We start from the raw sequence: 14,272 nt of genomic DNA on the forward strand, positions 1-14,272 counted from the left end.
TCTTTATTGACATACCATAATCATAACATCAATAATCTCTGACTAAATGTCATGTTCGAACTTAATCAAGCATATCTTCAATCAGCACTGAGATAACATAACCTGTGAGCACTACCAAAGCCATTAAGTGAGATTTGTTGATGTTTTAATAAATAAAAAATTTAGGATTGCTGTAATCTGCTCATATGAATGATTTGATTGACACCTGCTGTTTATTTGGGGATATAATTGTATAATTTTATTTACACATAATCTGAACAGGTGAAAATAATAAGTCCAAGGCCCATAACTTTGTCAAACATTAATGGACCTCAGCTAGGATGAATAAATCTTGAACTTGATCTGTAAGTTGTTTAGGTAGACTCACACAGCAAAGAATAAGGATAATCTCTGCAAGCATTTTGGAAAAAAGTCTGGAAAACTGTTATTATACAGGCAATTTACAAAGTCTAAGGCACGTAACTTTGCCAAATATCTAAGGACTTAATCAAAACTCGACCTTGATCTGTAAGTAATACAGGTAGACTCACACACCAAATATCAGGTATTCTGACAGCGTTTTAGAAAAACGCATGAATGCCAGACCGACGGACAGACAGACGGACACAGGAGATTTGCGAGTGGGCGAAATTGGCGATTTGGTTGCTCAAAAGCTGCAAAAATCGCTTTTTCTTAACAAGAAAGCCATATTGAAATCGCCAAAAAATGTTGAGAGCCGATTTACGATAGTCTGTCAATTGCCCAACTAAACCCCGCCTGAAGGCGGAGTGTCAGTGTTTTGGAATTTCTATATTGGCCAATGAAAGCACGTGCTTTGAACGAGCAACAGCACTCGTATGCAGTCAATACTGCAGTAACTCGCAGTCTGTTCAGGTTTTATGCTGTTTATACGTCAAAATGCGTATCTTAGTGGTAAAGGGTAAAATAAGAGGTATGGAGAAAATGACCATAGAAATGATTTCTTGACAATTCCAAACACAAATTATTTGGCCAGGAAGAGAACCTTAACTGCTATCCTGGGATTTGTAGTCCAATTCTTTGTCAACTAAGCAAGCCTGAAGAATAACAAGACCAGTGTTAATGAAACACTATGCCTCCAATTGCGCTTTGAAGCCCATCACAGATATTTAAGCGAAAAATATATTTAACTTTATTTCCTTAAGTCCAAAGCCCATAACTTTGCTAAAAATCAGTGGACAAGAACAAAACTCAAACTTCATCTGTAGGTTATGTAGGTAGACTCGCATACCAAAAATCAGCTCCATATCTGAAAGCATTGAGTAAAAAAGAACTCCGGAAAACAGATATTTCGAAGTCCAAGGCCCATAACTTTGTCAAAGATCTATGCACTGGAACAAAACTCTCACTTCAGTTGTAAGTCACGTAGGTAGACTCACATACCAAAAATCAGCACAATATCTGAAAGCATTGTGTAAAAAAAATCCGGAAAACGGAATGCCGGATGGACTGACGGATGGACAGTGCAACTGCTATATATATATGCCACTCGACCGGGGCCATAACAAAATTTGCCTGAAAAATCCAAAAATTGTTTAGAACAACCATGACAAAATCTATAATTATACACAGAACTTTGTTAAACAATTTAGATCAACTTACAAATTTAAAATTTCAATTAACGACTGGAAAAGATATTTAAGGCCATGAACCTATGTTACCTTAGCAGTGACAGTGTGGTGTAAGGCTGCTATTCCATCTGTCCGTATCCGCATACTGTGAAACCATTATTATTCGTCCGACATTAATTTTCGCCTTTTTCGTCCTTCGACCGATGGACGAATTCAAAATCCTAACGAACAATCATGTCCCATATTTGAAACAAATAAGACTAAATTACTGTAGGCATGAGGCATTTAAATCCAGCGTAATCCACGCATATACACAGGACTCAAAATTAACACTCGCACACTCGCAAAATGCGAGAAAAAAAGATTGCAAGGTAAGTTATAAGCCACTAGTATTTTTTGCAAATAAAGAAATAGTGAAAAAAAAAACGAGTTATATTACTTAATGCGTTCGACGGCATGAACGCTAAACCGTAGGTCATTTTTTTGAACGTCCGAATACCCATATGCGGAAGCGCGCACCTTGTTTGTTGACTGGTATACTTATAATACAGATACACAGATGGTATTGATACAAAGAACATGAAACAGTCGACTATTCACACTCAAGTTAAATCCGGTTTTGACACAAAGGGGTGTTCATTATACAGTGTACTGACAACTGACATTTCCTGTAAAACGCGAATGCAATAAGGCTGTATCGAATGCGTCGACTTCGTTAAGGTATAATAGTGTTGATTAGCGCTAATTGTTAACAACTTTATTACCCATCGTGTGTATTGTGTTTTTAAGGGGTGTTGCAGATTATACAGCCTACACGCGGCGAATCCTGATTAAAGACAATACTATTAAACGCAATTAAAATATGACGATGTTTGATCAACACCTGACTGAAATATATTCTGCGCTTTGTTACAAATTAATAAAGAATATTTTGATTTGTGTTTGGTTGTTTGGTTTTAACTGCATCTACTATATTTGTACATATACATAAAAACCCGTACCTTTGTGGGTTTTTTTATAACGCTTGAAACTTTAATGAAATATGACCAAAATAATTTGCTTACGCTAATTATATCCCATAATGTTCGCACCTTCTCTAATTGGCGCCGATAAAGGTAAGATTGTTATCAGTTTGACCGTGATAGTAATGGAAAAAGACTAATTGGCAATTGGCTTCGTTGTTTAAAACATTCGTTAACGATTATTCAGTCCCAATTATCCGCTAATCATAACAAAGAACGTGTCAATGACATAAAATAATAAGGGACAGTTACTATCACCTAAAATAACAGACTTGTTAATTGGCATATGCCAAACAAGGCCCACCTCCTGTAAGTGACTACCAAGTGTCACCTCTCTTTCCCCAGCACGATTTTTTCGCAACCGCGTATTACATGTATTACAAACAAATCGGACGTTTTTTTTTCAAAACCAGAAATGGACGAATTTAAGAGCGGACGAAATAGTCATTTTTATGAAAAGGACGAAATTTTGTGCCGACGAAAATAAATGGTTTCACAGTATCCGCACAAAAATAGAACCAGTTGAAATGCACTGCGCTTATTCCATTCATCCGCATCCGTATCCGCATCCGCAAAAGAAGTGAGCATTCTAATGCGGATGCGGACGAGATACAGACAGCATTTAGCACAATGAGGGGAAAGCTGCCATCTCAAAAATCAACGGAAAAACTTATCAAAAAATTACCCGGAACTATACAATCAAGGCAGTTCTTCATATCGTGACTCAGATTTTACCTAAAATGTTTGGAAAAAAAATAGCAAAGGCGCTAGAAGAAGATGTTTCAGGTATTTACCATTTGTATTCTTTTACAGACAGAATAATGATTTGTACTTTATATCTACTTAAGCTCATGCTTGTCCTTCATAACAATTATCTCAATTATAATTTTCAGTTTTAACCATATAATGAAAAGTGTGCACTTCGTGCCAAACAGTTGTCCAAAGAAAGGCAATCATGGCTTCAGTTACAGATTTATATGGACTTGTATAACGCGACGTCGAAAGCTATTTTGTCACCGCCTACATATCCTACAGGTCTAAACAATTACAGCCAGCCCGTGCCTGAGCATAGATTACAACAATCGTTATTGTCATCTGTTAACCAAGAGCATGGTTTCCAGCATATGTCTACAGCTAGTTATGTGGCCTACCCTGTGGCACAGGCACAGGACAATCAGACTGGCGGACAACAAACAGGACTTAACATTTTGAGCGCTGCTATGGAAACCTGACAGTAAAACGAGCGATTGATTGTCCACAATTTTGTGACAAATTAAAGTGACATATTTTCCTTGTTCGTTTAATGTCTCAAGTACAGTGAAACACAGGTCTTTTTGAGTACATTTTATTTCTAAATACATTATATGCATCATTTGATACTGTTTTATGCTTATGATTGTTGATTAAGTTTACGTTGCCAATATGTAAGTACATTAAAGTTGAATAAACGTATATAAAATTCAAATTATTGACTCAAACAAAATATTTATAGTTACCGCAAGCAAATAGCTAGGCGTTGTTTGGCTCTAATGGTCTGTCTTGTAACTGATTTTTTTAAAATAAACTCTTCAACTAGAGAGAGATCGTATCCAAATTGTTGTTTGTTTAGTCTAAAGTAAACTTTAAACTCCTCATCAGCAAGTTCAAGTTCTTTAACTAAATGGTTGTAAGTTCCAAATGTTTGGCTATTTCTTACTATTGCACGTGCCCACCACCTGTGCTTTCTTTTACGTTTACACTTCTTCGCGTGAGCAACAGCAGCACCAATTAACAAAAAATGGGAAAACTCTTCTTCTGCATACATGTTTTCAGTTCAGAAGTTTTTCCAAAAAAGAAAGATACGTACGCGGATAAATGGAATATAGCATCCGTATTATGATTTTGCAGATACGGATGCGGATACGGATGCGGACAGATGGAATAATAGCCTAACTCGCAACTTGCATTTTTTCGTAACTGTACGAGGTTGTGCTAGGAAATCAATGAGCACATGGCAGCTGTTTTTGAAAGTTTCATTACAAACTGAACACATAGTAGCATGACTAGAATGAGTAATTCTGCTGCATGGGAATAACCTTTCAGTCCTTTGAGCAATTTACACATTTGTGACATGAAAGTATCCATTTTATTTCCAGAGATTGTTTCTATAAACTAAGTTTCAATACCAAATATGATTACAAAACTTCCAGTTGCAATATCTATAATTGTGGCAAAAACAATGGTGAAAATGTTTCATTCTTTAAAAAATAATTATAATACAGTGAAGTCTTTTCAAATGAATGTTATAATGTACCAAATTGTTTTAAGATTACAAGCAAGTTACTTGCAATTGGCTGTTGTTATTTTAAAAATGAACTTTTGGAGTGAAAAATCACTTATTTTAGTGTAAAACACATTAGAAATAGAATAACAATATATTTAATAAAACTATTGATTTCAACACACTTGTGTTAACAAATTAAAAGTTATTAATACTAAATAATTATTTTGTTTGTTCATATCCATGTACTGTTATGTACAAGCAGCAGTTTTGTTAAATATTACAAATAACTATTCTAGATACTAAATTACAAACAACTGCAATATTAAACAAAGATTAGTTTAAAATAAGTGAACCCGTGACCTAGTTTTTGGCCCGGCATGGCCCATTTTCGAACTTGGCATAGGCATTATCTAGATACAACTTCTGACCAAGTTTTGGGAAGATTGGATGAAAACTTCTTGAATTAGAGAGCGGACACCATGCTGAATGTTTGAAACGCACTAAGTGACCCCGTGACCTAGTTTTTTGCCCGGCATGATGTTCAAACTTGGCCTAGACATTATCTAGATACAACTTCTGACCAAGTTTGGTGAAAATCGGATCAATTAGAGAGCGGACACGAAAAGTGTGATGGACGGATGGACAGACAGACAGATAAACAGACCGACTGACCGACCGACCGGCGGACAGGGCGAAAACTATATGCTGCCTGTTGGGGGCATAAAAATAAGTCAGACTGTACCTTCAAATTGTATTGTCAGAATGGCTTGGATGTTCATTTTGTTATCTTATCAATGTATTCTGCATTATCAATGTACCCCCACCCACTATACCTGTGCAAACAGGTAAATAAAAGTAAAATTGGTGATAAGCAGAAGGCTGGGCGAAGTTTGAACACAATAATATAATCTAAAATTATCACTTTGACAGTTGTAGTATTTAAAAATAACTTTTATTGCATTTTAATGTTTTCATTGGAGAGTTAAACAGGTGCATTTTATTATTTATAAACTCTTCTATTTACCTTATGTTTAGAAAGTTGTTCAGGAATCAATAAATGCATAAATACTCATACAGAAAATATCGGTGACCATAATGAATAATTATTACCTATTATGTAATTAACATTATTCTTTATATTACCAAGTGACCTTTATTAAGCCGCTTTATGCAAAAATGGGTTGTATGCCTTATGCAGCCAGCGTATCTCCAGACCAGCCTGCGCATCTGTGCAGTCTGGTCAGAATCTATACTGTCAGCTATTAGGTCAAACAATATTTGGAGGTCTCAAAAGCGAACGTTGTGATTTCACATAGAATATAATATGGATGCCGAGGCTTAACAGGAGAAACACTGTTCACATAATGTCCAAACACCTATTTTTGAATGATGTAGTTCAATTATAATACCTTTACCACTTACGTACGTTTTTTGACGAATTAAGGTAACCCTTACAAAGTTAAATTTAAGTAAAGACCTTTCTTAGTAGATTCAAGTTTAAAAGGCTTCATTTCAAACCCTTATACACTGATGAGTATCAAATTTAATGTGACTTTAATTGTCTTGGTTTAAATTGCATTCAATGTAAGGGTATTTTCTTGGCTTACATTTCATAAAATTTCACAGTATTGTATTGGCTTTCATTTCTTTATATGTCACAGTATTTCTCTTTGCATACATTTCCTTCATTATTTCACTTTGCATACATTTCATTCAATCAGAGAGTATTTCTGTTGGCTAACATTTCATTCAATGTGATGGTATTTATTTTTGCTTTCATTTCACATAATGTGACAGTTTTTATCTCACAGCTTACATTTCACTTAATGTGATGGTGTTTGTCTATCACATGGACCATACAATATTAATTGATCAGTTTTAATTAAATTTCCCAAATTATAAGCATGTTATAACAAAATTCAAAGATTATAATAAACTCTAAAGAAAAATTAAATTGAGTGCCTTCAAAACACAAACAAATCTTATAATAAAGTATATTTCTGTCCCTATAGAATGTAGCAAACCATGGATAATATTCAGGAATACACGTAGCAAACCATGGATAATATTCAGGAATACATCAACATTTTTGACACCATTTCAAACACTTGACATATTTATTGCAAATTAGCATAACTTGGATTTAATGACATAAGTGTTTATAACAATGCTGTAACTGTTACAGCGTGGAATTAATTTACAAATTGGTAATTAATGATTTTATGTTAATGAGCCGTCAATTAAACTTTGAAACATCGCACAAACATTAAGCCCATAACGATAAGTCCATTGTGAATTTATACAGTAGCTTCCATTATCAATTTTAAATATAAAAAGAATTAACTGCATAATTAAATATTTTTTCATCATTTTGGAAATGGGGCCCGGCTGGTCCCTTTTGATTGGGAAAAAATGCCGCGTTTTGACTAAAATAAGGTAATAAGTGTTGTTGTAAGTGTTTTGCTAAAAAAATGCCTTAAAATTGCAAATTAAAGTGTTTTCAATATAAAATTTCCTAAGGTTCAACTTAAAGAGCTGAATGCAGACTATATATTGAGATTTAACAAAACTAGAGCTTTTTCACAGACGTGACGAATACCCCCACATGCCGCATTGACACAGAATATTTTGCATGTTGTCTTCACAAAAAAACAGTGGACACCATGCTCAATGTTTAAAACACTAATTGACCCCGTGACCTAGTTTTTGACCCAGCATGGCCCATGTTCGAACTTGACCTACACATCATCTAGATACAACTTCTGACCAAGTGGTGAAGATCGGATGAAAACTACATGAATTAGAGAGCGGACAACATGCTGAATGTTTAAAACACACTAAGTGACCATGTGACCTAATTTTTGACCCAGTTTGACCCATATTCAAACTTGACCTAGACATCATCTAGATACAACTTCTGACTAAGTTTGGTGAAGATCGGATGAAAACTACTTGAATTAGAGAGCGATTGACACCATGCTCAATGTTTAAAACGCACTAAGTGAGCCCGTGACCTAGTTTTTGAACTGCCATGAACCAGGTTCGAGCTTGGACTAGACATCATCTAGATACAACTTCTAACCAAGCTTGGTGAAGCTCGAATGAAAACTACTTGAATTAGAGAGCGATCAAAATGCTCAATGTTTAAAACGCACTAAGTGACCCCGTGACCTAGTTTTTGACCCGGCATGACCCATATTTGAACTTGACCTAGACATCATCTAGATACAACATCTGACCAAGTTTGGTGAAGATCGGATGAAAACAACTTGAATTAGAGAGCGGACACTTAATACGGACAAACCGACAGACCTACCGACCAACCAACAGACAAGCTCACTCCTATATACCCCCCCCTAAACTTCGTTTGTGGGGGTATAATGTTTTTTTTTAAACCTTAAATTTGGAATGGTTAGGTCCTATTTGGGAAAAATATATCCTTTTTTGGGGGGGGGGGAATGGTGAAGGCTAGGCTACAGCTGCATGCATATGCGCTGGCTGCATATGGCATAAGACCCATTTTCTCATGACATGGCTCATATGATAGCAAACAGTTTATTCGTGTAATATATTAATGACTTATAAACTTTTTTACCATAATTGAAATGTAAAAATGTTGGTTTTAAATTTATAATTGTGCATACAGTATATGTGGTTGAGATTTCTCTTCAGTCAGATTGATTAATGTAATGGCACCTATAATATTTAGTGCTAAAATTAACCTTGTTGTGGGCTATCTTCCACAGGTTAATTAGAGATGAGTAACTTTCTGCCTTAATTGGATTTTTGTTTAAAAGAGACTTCGTATAAACTAAAAATTCCATAAAGGTAGATAATGCCCTGATTAGCCTGTGCGGCTAATTTTGGGACAACACTTTGCAATAAAGTATTAAGCCCAGTTATCCCAGAACGCAGCTTTCATGGATTGAATTCCAACCCAAACATTTAGAGTGTCTTACATGAAGTTGTTGTATCTGCCTGATATGTCTATACCAAACATTTAGAGTGTCTTACAAGAAGTTGTTGTATCTGCCTGATATGTCTATCGGGTACAATCATTTCAATTTAAATTATGGATATGAAATCTGCCATCTCTCAAGTATACACTTTTTTCTGGGTATAAGCTGCCTAAGATGGGTTTTGACCTAGATTCATTGAGATAATTATGCAGCCGGAGAATTCAATTCCTAATAGAAATCCAAACATTTTTTAATTACTAACTGCTGAATCAACATAGGGATTAAAATGTATATTATTACTCAGGAAAGTTGTTGAAATAAATGTGTGAATATACTTTTGACCAAAAATAAAACTGGTACTAAGATAAAAATGAACACTATTAATCATTGTGAGTCATGATTATAATCCTGTACTCATTTGCATATTAAAAAAGCACTATTTTAATTCAACCTACAAAAGTGTTTTGTAAAATTGCCATGAATAAGCTCCTATTAACTTGGTCGATGTCTATCAAATCGTACAAATGCCTATTGAAATCATGTACAGACTGCCTTTAAAGTGTCAAATAAATGATGACGTTATATTTATATACTCTCTGTGTATGATTATTAATGGAATGTATTCCTTATATGAACTTTTCTTTATTTACAGAATACGACGCATTTTTAAAAGTTACAATTGTGAAGTGATAAATGAGTTTGGATTGAAAGTGTTGTTTGAACACTCTTACCGAGTCAAGAAATGTTTTTTGGTGTAGCTGGCTATCAAAGGTTTTCACCTTAATGGACCTTCATCAACAGCCAATAAAATTTAACAGAAAATTTCAGAATGAATAACTGGAATTTTTGCATTTGTTAAAAGAAATCTAACAAAAGCAAAACAGAACATGCTCTTCCTTGATTTAAAGAAAGTTTTAAATTATAGTATGAATAATTGGTTAATTGTCTTTGTTCCTTTATTATTTGGTGCAGTTTTCTTAAACTTTTATTTGGGATGCAGAATACCATGGGAGTAGGAAGTATAAGAAGAAAGAACAGAAAATCAAAATGTTGTATTACTGTTCTTAATTTAAAATATACGTAGATAAAATAAGGCTGAGAATTGTTCAGAAAAAACAACACCCGGCCATTATTATAAAGTCTTTGATGTTATTGATTTTAGTTACATTTGTTTTAACCAACAAAAAACATTTCATATCAACACCCTATATCCTTTTTAAACAGATATTTCTTGTTTGTATGAATTTACAACAATCCAGAGCTCTACCTACTCACTACACTTACTGGCCTAGCCCAGCATGTTCGGTATTATAAACATTAACAAATTACCTTCAGTAGAATTTTCTTGCCAATGGGAGCATTAATTTTCCAATGGCAATTCTGGTAGGGTGCGTATGTCACGCCGGGACTTGATGGGAACTGTATGGGGAGATCTGGGGACGTTAAAGTGCCCCCACATTGCTCTGAAATCATTCAAAATACAGTTTTGTATCTATTTTTCATTGTTTCTGTGTTTCAATGTTGTTAAGTAATTAAACAGTTGAGAAAGAAACAAAGCAAAACAAGCATCCCTCTGGGAAAACAGGTCTTAATGAATGTGCGTTAGTTATCTTCCCAGATTAGCATGTGCAGTCCATAGTTATGGTATTTTTCCTTTAAAGATAATCTCTTCTTAATATTGAAAATCAAGTTTAGGCAAAAAGTCTCGTCCCTGATAAGCCTGTGCAGACACTTTACATACATGCATTAAGCCTAGATTTCTCAGAATATGGCTGAAATAATTTTCCCATGATTTTGCATCAAAGCTTTGAATCCGATGAAAATGTCACCCTTGGTTTTGGACTTGTTTGCATTCCGTGGATTTGGTTTCAGATAAAATAGTACTTTTTTTCCCTTTCTTTTTTGCAGACTTTTGAACATTGATATTAAACAAGCATCATCCAAACATTTTTTCACAAGGAGTGAATATTAAGAAATGCGATATTGTTCTTCATTTAAACAAACATGCATAGATGAACAACTAAAACTTCATATTTGGTGCATTCTAACCTTGGCCACAGTGGAGTTCATCCTCCCCATCCCTGCAGTCTCTCTCCCCATCACACTTCCCCCCTGCTGGAATACACGCCCCATCAGAACACCGGAAACTGTCCACACCGCATGCCCCAACCTCACAAACAAAACCCCCCAGTGTGTCACAACCTTTCAGACTCCATCTGAACTGGTCAGTCGTCGTTTCCACAGTAACACATAGGTCAAGGCCACTCTGCTTCACAATGACCTCAGGTTGACCTACTTCCCATATTCCTTCATATTGCTGGGCTGTATGTCCATTAGTCCATTGGAATGTTCCGCTGTGCTTCCGTTGAAGACCTTTACAAATAAAAAAGGAAAAACTAGAGTCATTACCACGACACCCAGACATACTGCTTTGACACAGATGGAAAGCCAATGCTGTGTTTGAGCCGTGCTCTGGGATAACGGGGTTTAATGCATGTGAGAAGTGTCGTCCCAGAATAGCCAGTTTTTTTTTACCATTTTGGGAATGGGGCCTGGTCCCTTTGAATTGAGAAAATTCGCAGTGTTTTGACTAAAATTGGGAAATTAGTGTTGTTGCTGTTTTTCTAAAAAATGCTTCAAATTGAGAATAGAAATGTTTGTCCGTTTTATTTTTAATAAGGTTGAACTGATATGGCTGAATGGGAGATGAATAAATTGTTGAAATCTAAAAAAAAAATTTTTTTTAAACTTTCAATTGGGAATTAGGGCCCATTTGGGAAAAATATATACTTCTTCAATTGGGAATGGGGGCCATATACCGGAACCAATTTTTAAGGAAAAAAAACACTGATAGCCTATTAAATTATTAAAGTTCTTAAAGTTTGCCAGCAGACAGATTGACAGACTTATAGAGCCCCCAACCCCACCTTCTGGTAATGGTGTAATAATTAAATAGTTCTAATGAAATTTAACCAAGAGAAGTTTATGCTTGCAATGCATTTCAAAAACATTTCTAACTGATTTTCCATGAAAAATTTTAATGAAGCATTTTTAAAACACAGAGTTGGTCCAATATACCGTAAAACGTTGTGTATAAGGCGCACTTTTTTACCCCCAAATTTAATTTTAAAAACTTAATGCGCGTTATGCACAACTACAGCCATGCCAAGACTTTTTTTCCCTGTCAGTTACCGAATTACGGTAACTCGCACCATTCTGCTCCCCGTTGTTTTAACTGTAACTAATGGTTAATAATTGTGTTATATTTACGATCTGAATATAGATGGACAAACGTTAAAAAGTTAACATTAATATTTTCTATCTTTTTCAGGTACGTACAGAGTATTGAAATCAAATAAATTTGAAGAAGAAAATGAAAAACAAGGAAACCATTTTCATTTAAATGTTATTGTTTTTCCTCACAATATTAACAATATTATACCCTACTGTACTAGGGTTAAACAATTTATTTGTAGGCACTTGTCGATTTACAATAGTATGTCGGCAAGGTCTTTCCCAATATATTTATGATTATTTTTCTTGCTTTTCAAATGTGTTAATAAAATATATGTTGTGTTTGTTTACACGTTTTTATACGTCTTGTCAAGATTGGGGTTGTGATTATCGAGTAATTTGCGTCACCTGTCAAGTTTTGTTTAGCTGGGATATTATCAAAACGGCTTCATACATCCATTGTTTGTTTATCGCCGGTAATGTCAGCAATGGTGTTGAGAAGTTTGAGTGGTTAAAGTCTCCTGTCAATTATAGACGCTAAAAAAGAACGCTTGAGATGGGCAATGTAAAAAAAAACGCCTGGTTGTAAATTAGTCATGCGTGAATAACCCCGTGCCAATACCAATAAAAAATGTCAGTGTCTTAGTTATACCAAGCACACTAATCGGTCCGTAATGTATACTCTTCCACAATAAAATCGTGGACAGTTACTTCGGACTTATGATGAAAACCTCGATGGTATCCTCGTGGAAATTGTGCATTTCATGCAAAATTCATTTAAATCGAAACATTTATTTTTACGCATAATATAATTTTTTTTTTAAACACAAACAAGTTGTATCTTTATGGTTATCGTCTTTAAGATAATTAATTATTGAAACAATTAAATAACGCGCGAGATCGGCAATATAAATAAAAACGATTTTCAGTTAGCCTACGGTATGGAAATTTCCCCCCAATTTTTTTTAGCTTCAAAAAAGTTTTCCCGTTTTTTTTGCTTCAAAAAGTAGATGCGTGTTCTTTCATTTGCTGATAAATCAGTGTTGGTCTTATTTATTTTGTTGGCTAAGTTGCAGGCCAGGGGTAGCAAACAATATTTTATTTTAGGCCTAGTGTCGTGTGACAACATGTATAATGAAAAAAACATGAACAAAAGAATACATGCGTTACAATAACAATTGTAATCTCAAAATCTTTGAGTGAATTGTCTTCTTAAAAGAGGGTGTGTTTTACAAAGTATTCTTGAAGGTTGTTGTTTTTTATAAGGGAATAATGCTGTAAAATGTAAGAAAAACTTTTCTGGATGGTTTGAGCCATGTCATGCAAAAATGGGTCTTATGCCATGCACAGCCAGCGCAGTCTGGTCAGGAGCTGCAATTTCCCTTCTTAAGTTGTGTAAGATTTTATGATCTCAATAGCTGAATTAGTTGCTCCTGACCAGACCATGTGATTGCGCAAGCTGGCCTGGAGCAATGATGACTGAATATGGCATAAGCCCCATTGTCGCAAGGTGCGGCTCATAAACAGACACTGAATACACAGGATGCATTACTTGGTTACATCCAGCATTATTTTTAAAGGTGTAGACGTACAACCCATCATTAGTTACATAAAAAACAGGGCCTAATTCTAACAACTCCGGCACTTAAAATGCCTCTGCATCTACATCTTAAGTGGAACATGTTTTTGATACTAAAACATGTTTGCCCAATAGCTTTGTCACTACAGAAGACAAAGCTGTCAAAGATACTGAAAGATAAAACCAATGTATCCTTATTAAATTTAATCCTTTCCCCATAAAAAGCAAGTGAAAATGGCTTTTGAAACCAGCATAAAACCAGAACAGCCTGCGAGTAACTCCCAGTCTGTTCAGGTTTTATGCTGTTTGCTGCTCATCAGTATCTAACTGTTGGAAATGAAGCCTTTGAAATTTGAATCTAGTAAGAAAGGTTTTTAATTAAATTTAACTTTCTATTGGACGACAAATGCGTCAAAATACGTTTCTATGTGGTAAAGGGTTAGAGATGTGTGTGTAGGGATGGGTAATACTATTTCAAATTTATAATGTCGTTTATTCTGCTGTCACAAAATGAATATTGAATAAGTGATTACTTTCTTTTAAATGGAAATCATGCTGCTAGTATTTCAAGCTATGATGCATTATAGACTGAAACTTCTTCAATTCAAACAGCATTATTGTTTACA

At 34.9% G+C, this 14,272-nt stretch overlaps 1 protein-coding gene across 1 annotated transcript in view; it reads right to left on the reverse strand.

Annotated features, from left to right (window-relative positions):
* LOC127840574 (uncharacterized) overlaps positions 1–13,568 on the reverse strand; it is a 107,286-nt gene extending 93,718 nt beyond the window's left edge. Inside the window, exons 1-3 of the mRNA XM_052368983.1 lie at positions 13,506–13,568; positions 10,883–11,003; positions 10,163–10,296 (exon numbers count right to left, since the gene is read on the reverse strand). Of these exons, the coding sequence (XP_052224943.1) occupies positions 10,163–10,296; positions 10,883–11,003; positions 13,506–13,568 (318 nt within the window). The remainder of the gene's footprint in view (positions 1–10,162; positions 10,297–10,882; positions 11,004–13,505) is intronic.
* Positions 13,569–14,272: the final 704 nt, after the last annotated feature.

Source organism: Dreissena polymorpha, chromosome 8 (genome assembly GCF_020536995.1).
Source record: "Dreissena polymorpha isolate Duluth1 chromosome 8, UMN_Dpol_1.0, whole genome shotgun sequence".
NCBI classification, from domain to species: domain Eukaryota; kingdom Metazoa; phylum Mollusca; class Bivalvia; order Myida; family Dreissenidae; genus Dreissena; species Dreissena polymorpha.